At 46.1% G+C, this 20,046-nt stretch overlaps 1 protein-coding gene and 1 long non-coding RNA gene across 3 annotated transcripts in view; one reads left to right on the forward strand and one right to left on the reverse strand.

Annotated features, from left to right (window-relative positions):
* LOC140633422 (uncharacterized) overlaps window positions 1–20,046 on the reverse strand; it is a 74,781-nt gene that overhangs the window by 20,597 nt on the left and 34,138 nt on the right. Inside the window, exon 2 of the long non-coding RNA XR_012031037.1 lies at window positions 12,890–13,140. This is a non-coding gene — a long non-coding RNA (uncharacterized lncRNA). The remainder of the gene's footprint in view (window positions 1–12,889; window positions 13,141–20,046) is intronic.
* IL2RA (interleukin 2 receptor subunit alpha) overlaps window positions 2,929–20,046 on the forward strand; it is a 55,278-nt gene continuing 38,160 nt past the window's right edge. Inside the window, exon 1 of one of the 2 annotated variants that reach the window (XM_072825913.1) lies at window positions 2,929–3,326. In XM_072825913.1, coding sequence (XP_072682014.1) covers window positions 3,263–3,326 — 64 coding nt within the window. In that variant the 5' untranslated portion in view covers window positions 2,929–3,262. The remainder of the gene's footprint in view (window positions 3,327–20,046) is intronic. The other variant, XM_072825914.1, reaches the window with a different exon arrangement.

Raw genomic sequence — 20,046 nt, forward strand, 5'->3', positions numbered from 1 at the left:
AAGATTACTCTGGTCACATCATTCCAGTCAGCAGGAAAGAAGAAATGCCAGGGTTTCCAGTAAAACTAATGAGGTGGAAGTCCGAAACATCATTTCCACTAACGTTTCTTGGCAAGAACTTCATCATAGAATCATAGCTATATGGGATGCTACGGAGTGTACTCTATTCATTTGCCCAAGAAGAAAGGAATAATGATTCTGGTGAACTGCTAGAGGTTTCCATCACACTGTCATGTTGTGGTTGTCAATTTAGTGGTCTCTGGACTGTCATGTAACTTGAATTTTAATTTTATCATGTGTTTCTGATATTACTCAGTTTGGTGAATACCCAATATTTATACTGCAGAGTCAGTTCTGTGACTAAAATAATTTTACATGGTTTTCCAACTGGGACTGACATGAGCAAGTAACGAGTCCTAACATTCCCAAGAGAAAGTGAAAAAATGCAACCTGAAATTTCCTGAAAATGGAGAAGTGAGCTTCTAAAGGCAAATCAGCTGATAATTTTTTTCTGAGCAGTGTGCAATTTCGATGCTTCTCTCTCTCTGCCAACATACCAATGTAAGATAGGGTATAAGGATTGTCAAATGTGGCCTCTGATAGAGGATCTACCTAAGATCATGATTCCAACACTCCTCATAAAAATTACTATTATATGGTTTAAAAGACCCCCTGAATCGCTATTTTCATTTTAATAATTTGTATACCAGGCGCCTGGATGGCTCAGTCGGTTGAGCAGCCGAGTTTTGGTTTCAGCTCGGGTCATGATCTTCATGATGAAGTTCTTGCCAAGAAACATTAGTGGAAATGATGTTTCGGACTTCCACCTCATTAGTTTTACTGGAAACCCTGGCATTTCTTCAGCTCCTGAGATCAAGCCCCACATCTGGCTCCAGGCTGAGTGTGTAGTCTGCTTGAGATTCTTTCTCTCTCTCTCTCCCTTTGCCCCTCTCCTCACTGGCACACACATGTGCTCACTCTCTCTCTCTTGAAATAAGTGAATCATTAAAAAAATATTTGTATACTTTTTTATAATAAAAGTGAAAAAAGATATTTAATATACTTTATTAATATTTTATTACTTTATTACTAATAAAATAAAATAGATTTAGCTCTCCTAATCATTATGAGGAGGAGCTGAGGGAGGTTCTGTTGTAAAGCAAAAAAAAAAATCATGCTTCAAATTTGGTTATTTTATAAAGAAATTAATTGATTTGTGAGATTAACTTTTGCTGTCTTCTTTAACCCAAATGTACCTTATGAGTCCTGGTTAGTATTTCTTTGATCCTCAAACAATTGGTAAACAAATATCATTAAGTTTAATTTTACTTTAATTCATAAAAGAAAAAGAAACTGACATAAAATTGAAGGTATTAGTAAACTAGGTATTTTTCACTTTCCATCAAGAAATGTTAATTCCTAAGACCTTTCTAGAGGTTAAGAAAAACATGAAGGTCACTAAAAATCTTGGAGGTAATTGTGGTTTTATTTGCTTCTTTATTACATAGATGCTTACTCTTTGAGCTTGTCTGGATTTCACATCCCGTGGCCCTATTTTCCTTTTACTACTTAATCTTGCTGCTAGCCACTAGCTTTCCTCTTTTCCTTCCTTTTTTTGAAAAATTCAGCCCTAAAATTTTCAGGCAGAGCAAAGCAAGGGAGACAAAAGCAGTTTCTGGTGGAAGGTGATACAGTAGCCCAGAATCGTGGTGGGGTCACAGCCCAAAGGTAGTGAAGAAGGTGTCTCCAAGGGGATGCTGTCTGGAATGAGGAGTCAGGGTCTAAGCAGAGTGGAACAGGGGTCCCTACAGGGAACAGCCCAGTGGGGGGAAGTCAGAACCTGATCACTAAAGTGATCACTAAAGTATCGACGGGCAATGGAACATCCCCCAGCAACTACTGTTACATAGTTTATTGGGAGGAGATTTTTTTATGGTACTTACAATTTTTCTCGAAGTTTGTTTCAAAATTATACAATAATAACTACAGCTAGCAAAAAGCTCCAGTTTAATCAGTGGGACAGGCTCTTGGGATAACAGGAATTGTCACACTCATGCATACAGTTGAAAATGTTTCCAGCAGTGAGATTAAGCCTGCTCTGGAATCAAAAAATAATCTTGTCACACTTTGATAAGTGTCTCCCTCCCAGAAAGAGATTGGTTGACTATTTTTCTCTGCAAACTCTGGTACTCAGCTTGGAAACTGCTCTTAGTTCATTTGCAGAATTCCAAGGCTCTCTTCAGAGGCAGTTGCTTTTCCAAGAGAATGTCAGGGGTAGAGATAATACATAGTAGAATCATGAACCGCCTTGGTTTGGCCAGATGGTTTCCTTTTGCTTGTTCCCGAATATTTTAAAAATTGTGTTTTACTATACCTAGATGATGGCTAATAGACATGAATTTCCAGATAGCAAAACACAGTCAACCATTTCATGAAAAGCAGACATAACTGATAATTAAACAGGGAAGAAAGATTTGATTTTGAAAAAAAAAAAAAAGAAAAGCCCAAGTTTAAAACTAAAGCCCACTTTTAGTACAACGCACAACCCTTTAAGAGAGGCAAAATATCTTGTAAAATGACAAATCACATTCAGGCACCTGGACATCGTGGTGAAATAATTATGGCTACTACTGAATATAGATCTCGGGAGACAATTCATGAATTCTGAGTATGAGTCAGTCTTCTGCATCCTTTTCAATTACCTGAATATTGAGGACCCCACCATGGTCCCCCATCTCATCATGTGGCACCTGCTGACTCCTCCAGGAGCTGCAGGTCTGGGGAGAACCTCAATTTCACAGTGATGTCATTTATGAAACACTAAAATGAGACCACTGCCAAGAAGTGCTTGCTCACCCTCTTTCAGCAGCAGGGGAATCTCCCTTTCCTTTTCTGGGTGAAGCTGAAAAAGGATTCATAAATGAAGTCCATCCTTCTCACTAACCCCAGCCCACACCTCCCAGCAATTGAACTTGAAAAAAAACCTGGTTAAAACCACTTCCTATATTTGAGAGTAAAGGGGGTTAGGCACAATTTCCTGGCTGAACAAAGCAGCCTAATACTTATAGAGAACAACTCCAGACTGTCATAGAGACTGGAGGGACCACAGCAAAGATGACACCCCGAACGGACTGATATCCTTTCATCTCCCATCCTCCCAGCATAATGAAATCAAGAGGCTGGTAGCAAACTCAGCCTTCTGCAAAGAAACACTTTCTCTTCACTGCCCTCAAGAAGGCAGCTTATCCCACGTGCCAGGAAGATGGAGCCATGTTTGCTGATGTGGGGAATCCTTACATTCATCACAGTATCTGGCTACACGACAGGTAAGAGCTCACGGGTGCCCTCAGAATCTTGGAATTCTAATGGATATTACCTCCTCCCATCCACAGAATTGTCTGCGGGCAGGCGGGCCGGCGAGGGGGGCACCTAAGTAGAAAGTGCAGACAAAGGGGTTGAATCTTGAAGTCTACCCCTTGTCCGTGACCCACCAGGGCCCCATGTTATGCTTCAATCATCCCTGACCTACAAACAGAGCTTGAAATGGTGGGATCTCCTGCCACTCAAAGTCTTTTGACTAACTCTGGGGTGAATAGAGTGCCATGATATTTGAATGTTAACAGGATACTAATGAGCAGATTCCTCAAGAAGTTTTCTCTTATTTTTCAATGTATTCAGTTTTTCATGGCTTCTAATCAGCTGTAAGATAACAATAAAAATCTACTAGGTATCTCTCTAAGACCAGGATAACGTCCTGAGATGTCAGTAACTAATATAGGAAACACTGGGATAATTTAAGATCCCAAAGGAACTGTATGCTGTTTTTTCACTGCCTCAGGAAATAATACCCAGGATTCTCCTTCATGTACAATGTCATAGAAATTTTAGAAAGCATAAGCATACTCACTTTCAGAACCCTATTTTTTCTTATATTCTCATGTGTATATATGCATGTTATGTACACACATATGCAAATTTTGGATTTCATTCATACTTTCAAATGGGTTTTATCAAAGATGTTTTTTTTAACAAATAAGAAACCACTAACTTCTACCTCAAACCACCTTTCCTAATTGAGTGTGAATTTTCTAATAACGTCTTCCCTTGCTTACCCAGGAAGACAGATATCAAAGTCTATAATTTTATAGCCTTAATTTCTAGATGTATGATAATGCTAACTGGCCATAGGAAGATGTGTTAAGAAGTGAAACGTATTGATGCATATAAGGAGGATTACGTTGGGTTACGTTGGGCTGTGAACTGACCCAGGGGTAGGAATTTCTTCACTTTGGAGTTGAAGAGGGCATGACGGAAGGCTTATGAGATGATTTCTCTTTTAGCATGGTCTTTGCAAAGTGGGAGGATAGTCCAAGTTAGGACAGAAAAACCTTTACAATAAATCACGACCTATCTCTGGGAAACACATTTCAAGAAAACTTGTGTTATTGCTAGCCACTGGTGACTTATCTGAAGATATGAAACGTCTTGGTGGCAGTGTGACACGTGGAATATTACAAAGACTTTTCCATTCACTTGGGTCTCCAAAAATCTATTCAATACCTCTTAGTCCCTGTCTCAATACTGTAGGAAATATGAGAGTGAACAAGACAGTCTCAACCCTTAAGAGACATAACCTAGTAAGGGAGGGAAAGGCATGGGTATCATAACAGTACTACAGATTAGAATTTGATCAGATCTGTGTAAGCAGGACTAACAGAGAAGCTTCATGACAGGAGCATGCAAAAAGAGCCCTGAGAGACTAGTAAATTCCCCTAAGTAGACATTCCAGAAAGAAAGGTCTCTGTGAGCAAAGACACAGCAGAGCAGCAAGTGGTCTGCTGTGGCCCCAACACTGGATGGGCATGTGGGGACATCGAGGATCAAGTCTGGAAAGATAGGATGGGGCCAAATGAATGCTCCAAGGCCTTGGATAGAAGTTATAAATTTTGCTTTCATTTGGTAGTCAATGACTGACTACCAGAAGATAAAAATGACTGTTTATAGAGTACCTCCTATGTGTCAGACATGTAAGTGTTATTTTAATCTTCATAACTACTTCGCAGGGTGGATATCACAAACTCACTGGATGAAGAACCCAAAACTCAGAAGTCACACAGACAGGCACAGAGTTGGGATTCAAACCCAGGGCTCCCTGACTTACTCTCTTTCCATTCATTGCATACACTTCTATGGAGGTGACTCTGGCATAGAGTGAAGAAGGATCAGGTGCAAGGCCCCTAAATAGTCCAGTCAAAAGGCAAATGAGGACCCAGGTGGTGAAAGAGAGTGAAGTGGTTGAGTTTCTGGGATTAACATATGGTTTAGGAAACACCTCAGGGTAAGAAAGAATCTCATCTCAGACTTTTTCCTCCAAGAGGAGGAACCCAGTCTTAAAATAAACAAGACTTTTTATTCCTCAGGGGGGAGGTCTCTAACGAAATCAAACAGACTGTCAACAGATACAATTTCTAGCTGATTCATAAGGCAGATTTTCATTCTGAAAATTTCCAAAGCCACCAATTAAAATTGTGATGGGTTGCAGAGGATGTATTAGTCAACTTAGGTGTTTTTATTCTCTATATTACTGGGTCCTGGGATGTGGTTAAAAAGAGAATTCTCCTGATGTTACCAACATGGCACGTTAGCAAAGGCACCTTTCTCAGAATTATGGAAATTCTGAAAGCTTATCTATACTTTGATCATCTTTCTTTCATTCTAGGAATTCTGTGATCAAATCTTCACCCCCTAGACTGAAAAAAAAACAAAACCAAAAACCCAAAGTATGGAAACCCATTAAGATGATATTTTTGTCAAATTATCCCTTCTTGTAAAGATTACTGCCCACAGTGGAATTTCCCATCTTCTCATTTGTCATTAAAACCCAAAATGTTTGGGTTTTAATGTTTAAACTCTCCACACTTAATCATTCCACTTCTCTAGATCCCAAAGCATTATTATCATGGTTAATCTTGTTCATCTTTAAGATATGCCTTGGAGAGACAGGGCTTTGCTAATCTTAGAGAATATTTCATAGATCAGTTGCTACTTCCTTTAAAACAGCATGTCTTAAATAGGCAGTGCTGTATGTCACCTGCCCCTATGCTCCATTTTAGGTTTGAGAAAACCAAGGCACACAAAAAAAGTGACTTCACTCATGGTCAGAGGTACTAGTAAAGAATTGTTATTGATCTCTACAACTTGATTACTTGACCCCACTCATCTTAGATTTCTTATTTTATTATGAGATTTCCTTGGCTAAGTCTTGAGCATTCTGGATACTTCTTATAATGTCTTGTTAAAGCCATTCCTGTAACAGCTAGAGTCACCCTTGAGTCAGGCTATCCCTCAACACAGTGGCCATTCAAGTGAATTTCCCTGCTCCCCTCCTTGCCCAGGAGTCAGTAGAAACCTCAAAACTTAAGAATTCCCTTAGAAAGTAGGGTCTGTCACCTGAGGTCAGTGGAGAGAAGAATCAGGAGAAAACTGAACTTTGCAGGGAGATGAAAGTGGGTGAAGGCAGCTCCTCACAAATATTGTTGGAGGACTGAAGACAAGACATGAAGAGCACGACTTTTGACAAGTTGCTCTACCTCCCTGGGCCTCAGTTCCTCTCTGTAAAATGAGCAGGTTGATAGAAATGATTTTGAGACTCCTGTTGTTTTGTCAAAAATTCTTAAAAGGAAATAAAATAAGCTCTGCTTAAAAGGCATTTTCAAGCTGGGGTATTTTCAGATGAGAAAGTTTCCAGACTAAAGACATACACACAGGGTCTGGGTTAAAGAGACATTTAAGTGGCAGAGTACCAAAGCCTGACATCTCATTGCAGGTTATTTCCAACTCTTGAAAGGTACACCACTGCACTCAGGCACGACCCACTGCTTCCGTACATGCTGCAGTTGTGAGCATGAAGGCAAACACACCACCGAGTGCTGGTGAGGCACTCTACTGCTTGCCTGCTTCCTCAGGGAATCTTCATCCTCAAACAATTTCCTTGTTCCTCACAGGAGAGGTCTTACATGAGTGGGAAACTATTTCTCTTCTCTTTATTGCTGGCCATTCTCTGTGAGGAAAGGAAAGGTCTTCACTCAATTGATTGATTCAAAAGTTATAAGCCCTCCATCCCTGAAAATGTCCAAATTGAGGCCTTCTAGCTACTTCTAGAGGATGCCATTGAGAGGTGCACATGCTGGCCAGGAAGAGGGACAGGGTGGCATTCTGGCCTCTTTCCAATCTTCCCCCATGGTTGTCCTCTATCTCCTTCCAATCTCTATGTTTTACTTCCCCTTCTAGAAGATGAAATTAAAGATACGTGATTTTCTTTTTTTTCAAGTACAAGAGCACACATGGGTGCATATTTTTGGCTTTAGGAGAAATAGCACAATCCAGTCCACTGTCTGCCCCCTGCCCCAAACTCTGGGCAGTGGTGAGAAACAGAAAAGAAAAGGGGATTGGAACAGGAAGGCAACTGAGACTGGGTGAGGGGAAGCCTCTGAAAAGGTAGAACTTGAACCATAGGTTTATTTGTGTTCAGCGAGCTTCTAGTGGCCAAACATTTGGAGTAAAAAGTTCCTCTGCCTCTTTCCTCTCCACAAAGTCATGGGCTCCCTTTCTCTGGAAGTGGTTAAGTGGAGCCTCAATGAGCAGTTGTCAGATATGGTGCAGAGATTTCCCAAACCAGGCAGGAAGCTGAAGTGAGAGCCTCTGATCCCTTTGGACTTAGAATCTGTGACTGCTTCTCTCCAGGCTAACAATAAGTGCCCACCCCGGCATCAGTGTGTGGTCCACCTGGGGGCCCTCAAAAGCTTCTTGGGAGATGGTCTCTAAACTTCTTAAGATCCTTGTCTTTTGTTCAGCTCTTCATCTAGGCGAGGTGAGGAAAATTCAGAAACCCTTAAAGATCTTCCTCCTCACCTGTCTTCCTAATAATTAATTTCTTCAGGAAGTTATTCTTTGGTGGAGTCAGCCAGTGCCCCCCAGGTAGCATCAAGGGGGCCAAAAATAAATAAATAAACAAACAAACAAACAAATAAATAAATAAAAGGCCTGGAGAACCTCACTGCATAAAGATCAACTCACTTGTCACTTCTATACATAGAGCCTGAACATTTCAACAGGGAGAACAATGTGACAGCAAGAATCCATCTAGCTTTTCCATTCTTAATCTTTTTTGAATGGTGAGTCCTTGAGAAAATTTGATGAGATCTGTCTCCTTAGAAAAATGTACCTATACACACAAAATTTTGGAGTATAGTTATCTGGGTCGTAACCTTCCTGTAAACCAGGGTCACCCAGTAAGACCTCTGAATTGTTCTTTACCATAATAACACTCATAGTCATGAACAGAAAGAATGACACACAGAAAGTTACTCTCCCTGGTAGGAGAGCCGTAGCCGGCTTGGCAAAGTCAACTTAAGAGGTATGGTTGTACCTAGCGAGGACAGCAAGACAAGGGTGCTAAGGACAAACCAAAAACACTAGGCAAGCAAGAAGAATGAAGAGCCAGAACTAGAATCCAGGCCTCTTAGATTCCAGTCCACTATTCCTGCATGTGTTTATATGGGACACTCAGTGATATGCATCCATCCATCCATTCACTGGTTACGATCATCAAGATGAAAGGGGGTGTGGTCCTTGCCCTCAAGCTGCTCATGGCTTAACATTGGAGATGAAACATCTGTTGGGCAGTTCCTTCTAGAAGACGGTCAAAGGAGAGCAAACAGTGTCTGCCGATGAGTCAATACCCATCGCTGAACCCCCGCCAGGCTTTCAAATAAGACACCCACTTAGGGGCAAACAGTAATGTAATTGTCTCTAGGTATTTTCGGTATCTTCCACCCTAAGATTACTCAGATAGTTTTTGGCTATTTGACTTATCTTATGGTTACTCTTGGATTTGCATCCATCAATAAGAGAACACAAATCTCACTGAAAATTGTATTTACAGCAGCATTTCCCAGGGTATATTTGGGATGCTTCAACAAATGATATCCAAGCCTCACCCAGGACCAATTAAGACCAGTTAGGGTAGACTCTCTGAGGATGAGAACTGGACATAACAGTAACATTTTTTTCTAAGTTCCTCAAGTGATTTAAGACACAGGATTAAAATCCACAGAATGACGATGTCCATGGTTGGTCTGATTCCATGATTTCAATTCTATTCACTAAGAATAGGTTCCTTAACATAGTACTTCCCAAAGTTTAATGTATTTACAATCACCCCAGGGAATATTGTTATGTAGCAGATTCTGATTCCGGATGTCTAGGGCGGGGACTGAGATTGTGGTTCAAACAGGCTCCCATGTGAAGCCCATGTTGTTGGTGCAGGGACCTCATTTTGAGTAGCACGGACCAAGGCAGAGCTTGCAACTAAAATGGGAAAACCAATTTGGGAAAGACACAAGATCAAATATTTCAAAGTAGTACACAGCAAAGTCAATGCATGCCATAGCGATCAAAATAGGGAGGGTAATATGCTTTCTGGAGAGTCTGGAAAGGCTCTAGGACATAACGACTCTGAATTTGTGCTTATGACTATCAGGACTTGGGGGAGAGGATAGTAATCTCTAACGATTTTGCTAAAGTTGTAGACGTGGGTCATGCCTTGTGAGTAATAGACTGAAAACTGAGGTCTTTATGAGGGCAATGAAATCAATGGCCCATATTTCATGTATAAACAGAAGCATTTGCGTGTGTGCTGAGTAAAATGAGGCTCAAATGGCTAGTGGTTCTCTGATGAAAACTAATACTTTTGCTCAGACAAAAAGCACCTGAGTCCTCCCCTTACTTTCATCCTCTAGGTGTCTACACATGTCAGTGGTGTCTGGTGGATTTCCTTCACACAATGAATCATTGGATCAGCATCACCAATACCATATGACAGCCCTGGTAATAGTCAGGAAGTCTGGGATCTAATTTCCCCACTAATTTTGCCCCTGACCTGGCTGCAGCTAACCACATACCATGAGGCTAGATTCTAGGGGTTTCCATCCTGACAACCCATCCCTATGCCCCCACGCCCCCAATTCATGGGGCTTTTGATCAGCAGCTCAACTGGATATCCACATATGGGACAATTTCAGACAGAAAACTCTAAGGCACCAGAATGTGGGCAGTATGGGTGGGGGGTGACCAGAAGTTCACCTCACTGGGAAGATGAAGGGAAGGAGTCAGGGGCCGATCTGAATGCCATCTGAATGCCTCTAAGCAAGCCTGCTCCACGGTGGAAGGCAGGTGGCAGGTTAATCAGATGTGCTTTCTGGAACCCCCATGGGCCTCCTGCCATACATGGTGAGAAAGTAGGCTGGTGCCAGGAGGCTAGGAGCAGTTGAGTGCTTTTCCCCAAAAGTAGAAGAAAAAGCAGCATCTTTATTTCTTTTTTTTAAGATTGTATCTATTTATTCATGAGAGACACACACACAGAGGCAGAGACACAGGCAGAGGAAGAAGCAGGCTCCATGCAAGGAGCCCGATGTGGGACTCGATCCCGGGACACTGGAATCACACCGTGAGCCAAAGGCAGGTGCTCAACCACTGAGCTACCCAGGTGCCCCGAGCAGCATTTTCTAAAGAACAAATAGAGGCAATTGGTTCCTTTCCCCAGAAAAGCATGAAGAATGGCCCGGTCTCCAGGACCTACTGCGGGAGAGAAGTGGGAGCAGGTGAGCGAAGCTGTAGGCTGGGGACAGCGGACCGCGGGGAGCAATGCGGCCCGCAGACCTCATACCAGTGCCTACTGCCTGCTTTCAGGCTCACCTGCCTTAAGCCTTGTTCCAAGAAACTTTTTCGACAGAGATCATATTACCAGGAGCTAACACTCACGGCCTGCACGCTCCCTTTCAGGTGTTCCCTGAAGGCAGAGCGTCACTTCAGTTAATCTCAGAATAAGTGGGCCCTATTATCATCCCCGGGTTATAGCCGGACACCGGAGCTCGTGCACGTTAAGTTGCCCAGTCATACAACTAGGGAAACTTGCGTTCCTTACTATTCTCCTAAACTGCTGCCAAGGTCAAAAATTCAAGCACCGTATTAATAAAGAAGTTTATTCTCGCTTTGTAAAAAGCTTAACTAAGGGCACCTGGGGGCGCTCAGTGGTTGAGCATCTGCCTTCGGCTCAGGTCATGATCCCAGGGTCCTGGGATCGAGTCCTACATCGGGCTTCCTGCAGGGAGCCTCTGCTCCCTCTGCCTATGTCTCTGCCTCTCTCTGTGTGTCTCTCATGAATAAATAAATAAAATCTTTAAATAAATAAATTTTTAAAAGCTGAACTAAGTATCTCTAAGGTATGGCCCACTGCTCCTGCCATTGTGTAGATTTCTGCATCTGTGCTCACAAAATCCAAACCCTGCCGCCGTGTCACTGCCCTGGCATCCACCCAAGGGACCCAAGTGACCTCTTAAGTCCCATCACTTCCTTGGAGTCTTAAATTCTCTGAATCCTGCTGTTCCCCTCCACGGCTCTTTCCACCACCACCACCACCCCGCCCCTCTGAGCAGCTTGGAGTGTCTTTCTTGCTTTTGACTGCTTCAAAGAAAGCACTTAAGTGGAGCCAAGTCTGCCCCGGCCGCCCACAAAATAGAGGAAATTCTGAGCACCTTCAGGCATGAGTCAACCCCACCATGTTCAGGAATCTCTGCCCACGGAATCACCCACTCTTTTCTGTTTGGGACCGAAATAGATACCTTCTTTAGAAGCCTCGCTGCTTTTGGTATTCTCGGCAAGAAAAAAAAAGAGAAAGAAAAAAAGGCAGGGATAAGGTGTATGCCCCTGAGGCGTGATGGTGGGAGTCTGCTCTGCTGTGGAGCGTTTCAGAGCTTAGAAAACATTGCCACCGAGGTGCAGTGGATAGACGGGCACGGGAGGGAAGCGGAAGGGTGGCAGGGGACAGTCTCTTCTGCGGCAGGACTTTCAGTGACCTGTTCATTCCTTTGCTTATTAATCATTCAGCAGGTAGTGCTTGAGCAACGACTATGTGTCAGATGAGGGGTTAGAGATGAATGTAGTAGCCCAGTCCGTGGCCTCCGGGAAGTCCTCGCCCAGCGGGAGAGAGAGGCAGTGCAGAGAGCAGGGGCGCCTGGGGGGCTCAGGGGTTGAGTGTCTGCCTTCAGCCCAGGGCATGACCCCAGGGTCCCGGGGTTGAGTCCCACATCGGGCTCCCTGCCTGAAGCCTGCTTCTCCCTCTGCCTGTGTCTCTGCCTCTCTCTCTGTGTCTCTCGTAATAAATATTATAAAGAAGAAGAAGAAGAACAAACCGATTGCCCCCAGGGCCCCCAGGCATTTCAGAAGCACCGTGTAGACAGTGCTGGCCAACCACCACATCCCCAGCTGTGTGTGAACAGGCCCCGAACCCTGGACATGCAGCAAGCACGGTCCTCTCCGAGAAAGAGATGAAGGGAACCGAATCCCTGCTTATTACTCAGCTATTAGAAATGACGAATACCCACCATTTGCTTCAACGTGGATGGAACTGGAGGGTATTATGCTGAGTGAAGTAAGTCAGTCGGAGAAGGACAAACATTATATGTTCTCATTCATTTGGGGAATATAAATAATAGTGAAAGGGAAAATAAGGGAAGGGAGAAGAAATGTGTGGGAAATATCAGAAAGGGAGACAGAACGTAAAGACTGCTAACTCTGGGAAACGAACTAGGGGTGGTAGAAGGGGAGGAGGGCGGGGGGTGGGAGTGAATGGGTGACGGGCACTGGGTGTTATTCTGTATGTTAGTAAATTGAACACCAATAAAAAATAAATAAATAAAAAATAAAAAATAAAAAATAAAAAAATAAAAAAAAAAAAAGAAGCAAAGCCGAGGGGTTTCTCCATTGCAAAATGAAACGAGCCCCTGGGAGCAGACAGGCCCATCCCCTCGGGGAAAGATGGGTTTCTTACGATGCCAAGTAGAGGGCGGGGGGATCATTTCTGAGAGTTTTGCTTGACGCCCTGAAACTTAGCTTGACGTCAGCTTCTTCCTGTCTGGGAGCCGTGTGAGTTTCCCGGGAGTTTTGGGGGCGCTGACTTTGCAGGAGGCGCCGCAGCTGACAGCTGTCCTGGCCGCGGTGGCTTCCCCGCCTTGAACCCAGCTGAGCAGCCGTGTGGTGTCTGCTTCCGGCCCCTGTGGTAGTGACACCTCTGTTCAGAGCCTGATTTAGAATAAAAGGACCTTTGTAAAGAGAAAACTCCTTATTTTAAGTGGAAAGCAAAACAAACAACTACCAAAAAAAAAAAAAAAAAAAAGCCTTTATATAATGAAAGGCAGTTTCCTCCGACACCCAGCTGGCCCCCGGGGGAGCAGAGACCGCAAAGGGTAAGCGTGTCAGCCCGAAGCGAGCAGCTCGTGTCGTTCACGCTGGGGCTTTCACTGGCTGTCACCGCCTTTCACCCGGCGGCCCTGCAGTTTCACTTTCCGACTCCCAGGGTCTCGGCCGGCTCACAGCAGGTGCGTGCGATGAGCCGCGCTGGGCTGCACACCCCGCACCCGGCACCCCAGGCCAGCCCTGTGCGCGGGTGGGGGGCACGATCGCTCCCATTTCCCAGGCCGGGGGTCTGAGGTGTTGAGGCCAGGGGCCGGGCGGGCTGTGTGCAGCAGAGGAGCATCGGCACCAGGTCCCGGGCTTCCTGGCCAAGCCTCCAGGGCCCTCACTTTAGGTAGCCTTTCGTGCATCCCCAGATAGAGTCCCCTGAATGCCACTTTCGGGGCTGCCTCTTCCCTAGCCAAAGAGTTCCAATCCTTCCCTGCTGCCTCTGGGACACGGTCTGTTAGGATCCTCTATACCCGGGACCAGCTGCAGGCCCTCTGCTCACAGGACACCTCGCTGCATGCACCCCAGCCAGCAGTCCTGTTCTGCAAACGCAACTTCCCCACCAGGGTTTCAGAGCTCGGCTCCTGGGGCACCTTCCCTCTCACCAGAACAATCTTCCCCGTCTCATCTGCTGGCTTGGCCTTCTTCCCAACTGAAAGCATCTTGGGAGGGGAGGGGGTCATGACTTAGGGGGTCTTGAATGCAAAGCCTAGCTCGGACTTGGGTGACCCCGCTGGTCTTCAGAACTGTTGGTGAGTGCCATGGTCTGCAGGCCTAGCCACGGGTGTGCACCCGCTGACACAGGGCAGTAGGCGTGGGTGAGGAACCCGTGGGTGGTCTAGGAGGGCAGAGGATCGCCGAGCAGGCGGCAGGGGCCAGGGGGCATCCTCAAGGGAAAGGCTAGGGAGGCCCGCGTGACTAGCACGAGTCGAGAAGACGGGAACCGAGTTGGAAGCGCAGCAGCATGAGCGAGGCCGAGACAAGCGGGTTCTGAGAGCGGCTCATAGTTGCACCAGACTCAGGGAGTTGAGGCGGGTGGTGGATGGGGAGCCTTCAGGGCGGCTGTGAGCTCGGACACAGAGCCCTGCCGAGCTCAGGCCGTTGGACGCATCCTGCAAGGAGCAGGCTACGACAGGGTGGTCGTCGCAGGCCAGGGAAAGACACGATCTGTGCGTTCCACAGTCTAGGTAAGACTCGCTGGCAGGTGGGTCCTTTAAACCTCCGTGGGCCTCGGCTGCTGTGGGTGTAAAATGGGAATAACTGGGGCACCTGCCCCGCTCAACCGGTGGAGCGTTCGACTCTTGATCTCAGGGTTGTAAGTTCAAGCCCCACGTTGGGTAAAGAGAATACTTTATTTTTTTTAAGATTGATTGATTGATTGATTGATTGATTGATTTATTATAGACATAGAGAGAGAGAGGCAGAGACACAGGAGGAGGGAGAAGCAGGCCTCATGCCGGGAGCCCAACGTGGGACTCAATCCCGGGACTCCAGGATCGCGCCCTGGGCCGAAGGCAGGTGCTAAACTGCTGAGCCACCCAGGGATCCCAAGAGAATACTTTAAAAAATAAAATCTTGGGGCGCCTGGGTGGCTCAGTTGGTGACGTGTCTGCCTTTGGCTCAAGTCATGATCCTGGGGCCCTAGGAAAAAGGTCCCACATCAGGCTCCCTGCTCAACAGGGAGTCTGCTTCTCCCTCTGCCCCTCCTCCCGTTCGCGCTCTCTCTCTTGCACACATGCATGCTCACTCTCTCCCTCTCTCTCTCTCAAATAAAAAAATAAAGTCTTTTAAAAAATAAAATCTTAAAATGAAATAAAATGGCATGGGAATATCACACCCCCATACCAGGTGCCCAAAAGGCTTGCAAGAGAGCCTGCCTAAGGTAACCGGGACATAGCAGGTGCTCAACAGACATGACTTGCTGGACTTCTCACCTGCAGAGTCCAAGGCCCAGCAGCTATGTCTGGATATCTCACAGGCTTCTCAAACTCAACAAATATACAACTTCCCCCACACACACCCTGCTCTCTCTCCTCTATTTCCCATTTCAATGAAAAGCATCCCCAATGCACCCCCGCTTGACTCCAGCCCTCACCGCCTCTGAATGTGAGCAGCCTCTCCGGGCTCGCTCTCATCACCCCCGCCGGGATGCCTGCCACAGCCTTCCCCAGACTTGGATCAGATGTGGGACGAGGGCACTGGGGGACCGGGGGCTCCAGCGGCCGCAGGAACAGGGTGCAGCCAACACACGAAGGGAGGTCAGGCTGCCAGGCCCAAAAGCTGCCTTTGCCATCAGCGGGCCCTGCAAGTTCGGGAAGGTCACGGGGTCTTGTGTCTCACTCCCATCGTCTATAAAACTGAGACAGTAACTGCTTATCTAATAATTAATTAATGACTACGTGGCTTTGTTTGTAATCATGCTAATTATACTATAGTATTTTATATACCTTGATTCTTCGTTATATACTTACATTTGATTCTATTTTAATTCTAGTAATAGAAAAGAATAGTTGCGTTAATTATCACTAGTATTCGTAATAGCAGACGTCATAGGTGGCTGTGGAGATGAGGGAAGTCCACATGGATTGAGCGCCTAGAACAGTGCCGGGCGTGCAATAACTCTGAGACCAGGTATGCACCGTCTACGCACGCAAGCAGGTCGACAGAGAGCCCCCTTTGCGTCCTGACATTCTACAGCTTACCAAACAGCTGCCCCGTAGCAGAGTGACGAGTAACAGCTCTTCGACACTGTGCCGACTAAGCCATTTAACCCCAGGGGACAGCAAGCTCCCGACCTGCATCCAGTGCGTCCCTGAGTAGGGCCCAAGCATTGGCTCGAGCCAAGGAAGAGAGTCTATGGAGTTCATGCTTTAATTACCGCATCTTTGATGAGTCGCATTTGTCACTCTTTAGCATGAGGCATTCCCAGTGAATCATGGAGACAGACGTCAAGTTCCCGTGTCCCTGAAAAATGCAGCTGCCTCGGGTTTAAATTCCGTAAGAAGCCCAATATTAAAGCCCGCTGCGGGAGCATCACCTGTGGTCACACCTGGGAACTTTGGGGTATCTGCTGAAAAGAATAGCATCTGCTCACCCAAATGATCAGAGATTGTGGTTTTGTGTGTGAACTGAGAATTTAGGTAGGGCACAGGTGGTGCAGAGGCGACACTTGTCAGGGGGCCCCGGGGAACGGGGAAGACTGTGTGTCCCTCAGCACTCGCCAAGGGAGAGCGGCCCACTCTGAGTCCACAGATGAGGCCCCCAAAAGCCTTTCGGGGGAGTTTGCTATTCTGAGGCCAGTTCCTGCAGTACAGGCGAGGGCTTTTGGTATAATTAAGTGAACAATCTTTACCCCCAGCCTACACTGTGTGGTCCATCCCGTCATCCCACCCACACTGAAACGTCCTCTCCTTCTTCTGTCTGTGGGGTAGCACCCATCAACATGTGGATTTGGGGAATGCTTTCATGCCGCTGTTTGTGGATACTAAGCCAGATGTAAGCAAGTCATGGTGGACAAGCAGGTGGGCTGCTGCCAAAGCACCTAGAACCCCAGGACTTAACGCAGCGCTTCCCCTTCAGTCACTTGGTGACAGGTGACCCACATTTCCATGAATGGATTGTCACTCTCTCGGAAGGGCTTTGGGCCCTGTCACCAACACATAGTGCATATGTCTTAGTCCATTCCAGCCGCTGTAACAAACACCATAGACTGGGGGGCTTATTAACAACAGAGCTTTGCTTCTTACAGTTCTGGAGGCTGGAAGTCTGAGATCAGGGGCCAGCGTGGTGGGATTCGGGTGAGCACCCGCCCCAGGGCTGCAGATAATGATCTCATCGTGTCCTTGGTGGTGGAGAGCAGAGAGAAGAAGCCAGCTCTTCCGCGGCCCTTATAAGGGCGCTAACCCCATCCATGAGGGCCCCACTCTCATGACCCCTCTCCTCCTAAAGGCCCCAGCTCCTGACACCATCACCCTGGGCAGTAGGGTTTCATCATGTGAATTTGGGGTGGGGTGCAAACATCTAGTCCAAACAGTATACACTATGTCTTGTTTCAAATTGGAGTGATTCTTGAGAGCAGGAAGGCAGAGTGTCCTCCGAGTGAGGACAAGAGGGACAGCTGGGACACAGGGTGGCTGCTGGCAACTTTGGATCCAGAGCCACGCGGGCTTCTGAGCATATGGATTCAGTGTGCCTGACACAATTAGGGCCTGTGTCAACACAGCTGGCCCTCACCTGACACCCGGGATGGGCCGTGGTCCCGCAGAGAAGCACCTCACTTCTGAAGGCTCCCTCATGTCCCGAGACCTTTTCCTTATTCCTTCTTTTTCTAGGTTTCCTTTCTGATCTTCAGTTTCCGCCAGCATCGTCCTTACCTGTCTGGTACTCTTTGAAATCTCAGTGGAAACTCTGCTGCTCTGTAGTTGAGAATCTCAATTCTATTTCGTGGAAGAGTCTCGGCAGCAGACTCTGGGTGGGATTCACCAATGTACCATGCTTCTACTAAAAATACTATCCGGTCCCAAGAAATAGGTTTCAAAGGTTTGAAGAAAAACTGCTTTTAGATTTCAAAGAACAAGAGTCTATTTTCTAACCCCTTTTTGTTTTTCTTATCTGATAAGGCTTTAATTTTCATCAGGCTGACATTCTGTGGTGAGCGTGTGGTTAACCCTTTCATGTGCAGGAGCTTGTTGCCAACCCAGAAGGCTCCCGGGGCAGACGATAACCGCTCCCTGCCCATTTCACCTGCAGAGGCATTTGGGACTCCCAAACATGTCCCTGTTGATTCAGGGACAGCTGCTGGGAAGACTATTTTTGGTTCCCTGCCTCCTTCCTCCCTTCCAAGGTAAACAGAAAGTTTACCACTTTCCCACCCCACTCCTGCTTCTTTTGTTTTCCCTTGGTAACAAATGTTCTGGAAGGCACAAGCTGTCCTCCAAAGGGTCTTACCCTTGGAGTCACTCCTTCGTGGGGTGTGGGAACAGACTATTTGGCCCGCAGGGTCCAGCCAGACCTCAGAAACAGTGGGTCTGACAACACACAGGAGCCATAGATGATCAGCGCTCATGCTCACAACCGCAGGGTGTGCCCTTCTGCACTGAGATTTTTCTCCCTCAGAGCTCACAGCATCCCCTCTTGTACCCTCAGGGACCATGCACGTTTTCTTTGATGGCACTAACTTCTTTTAACCCTCTGCCCCCTGAGTTCCCAGCCCCATGACACCGAGCTTTGCTCCTGCCACGTTCCCTTCAGCATTTATGCCTGCCGAGCGAAGATGGATGTTTGTTTGCATGACTGACTGACTGACTGAATGAATGAATGAATGAATGGACAATATTGCCAATGCCAATAAGCCCACGCACTTATTCATTGCCTCCTGCTGCCCACGTTGATGAAATACTTTAAATAAATAATAGGTGATGTGGGCAGCCAACAACCACCAGAAATGACTGGAAGTATTCAAACTAAACTGGGGTGATCGGTTGGTGGTGAACAGGAAATTGACCGTGTTTTAAAATATTTGAAATCCATCATAACCTATTCATGTGAACATAGGTGAGAAGAAGGAAAGTCACGGTGAATTATCATAAACAGTTCTTAGAAGATGAATTCAAAGAAACTCCATTTCCTTGTTCTGACATAATCAAGGTTTAAGTAATTAACATTTTAAATATTTTTTTTCCCAGTTCACATAGTAACCTTATATATTTTACCATTTGGCCCTGAAAACAACACTGCTCGAGGGGTGATAATAGCAGCAATGAGGATTTATGGGGCATTTTATAGATTTAAGGTTCCTTCACTCGCATTATTTCCGCTGACACATTTCTGTTATTCATGCCCTTGCAACTCACACGCCAGCAAAACGTTCTACTCGTAGTTCCCTGAACACAACATTCCGTCCGCTGGGGTGACCTAGTCTGCTGAACCTGCGGGGTGAACCCTATTCACGCTTCACCAGTCAAGAGTAGCCTTCCTCCCTACCCGGCCCATGGACAGAGAACAATTCCCCATCAGGGGCACCATGTTGGGAGGCCCAGAAGACCAATGGGCACCAATGGTGAAAGCCAATGTTTCAGAGAAACTCCTTCAGCCACCTGCTGGTTGATCGGACTCCATCTCCAAACTAGATCCATGAAATTCTGTAGGTACTTCCCAACAAAAACTTGGTCCATATTCAACAAACTCACTTTCTGGATCAAAAACAAAACCCCCTTTCTGGATTGCCTTGAGGGGAACTATTGTTGCAACCAGACATTAATCACAGAGGCGGAGAAGATACTAGTGCTCACCTCCAGGCTATTTATTACCCTCCTAGTGCAACGGGTTCTGTGATTTAGGTTGCTTTATTTGGCAACATTTTAAAGACATGTTGGAGGGGTGGAGAGATGGGAGGTAGAGATGCTACTGCTCTGACAGGTGAGTAGCTGGGGGTTTAGCAGAGTGTGAAGGTCATGGACGTGAGAGGAGATCGTGTGCAGAAGGGATTACAGAGGCAGAAATAGTGACTCTTGGGAAGTGATTTGATATGGGGGCCAAGAAGGGGTGCAATTTATTTATTTCTTATAAAATTTTTAAAAAGATTTTATTTATTTATTCATGAGGGACACACAGAGAGAGGCAGAAACACAGGCAGAGAGAGAAGCAGGTTCCCTGCGGGGAGTCCAATACAGGACTGGATCCCAGGACCCCAGGGTCACGACCTGAGCCAAAGGCAGATGCTCAATCGCTGAGCCACCCAGGCATCCC

Source organism: Canis lupus, chromosome 5 (assembly GCF_048164855.1).
Source record: "Canis lupus baileyi chromosome 5, mCanLup2.hap1, whole genome shotgun sequence".
Lineage (NCBI taxonomy): Eukaryota > Metazoa > Chordata > Mammalia > Carnivora > Canidae > Canis > Canis lupus.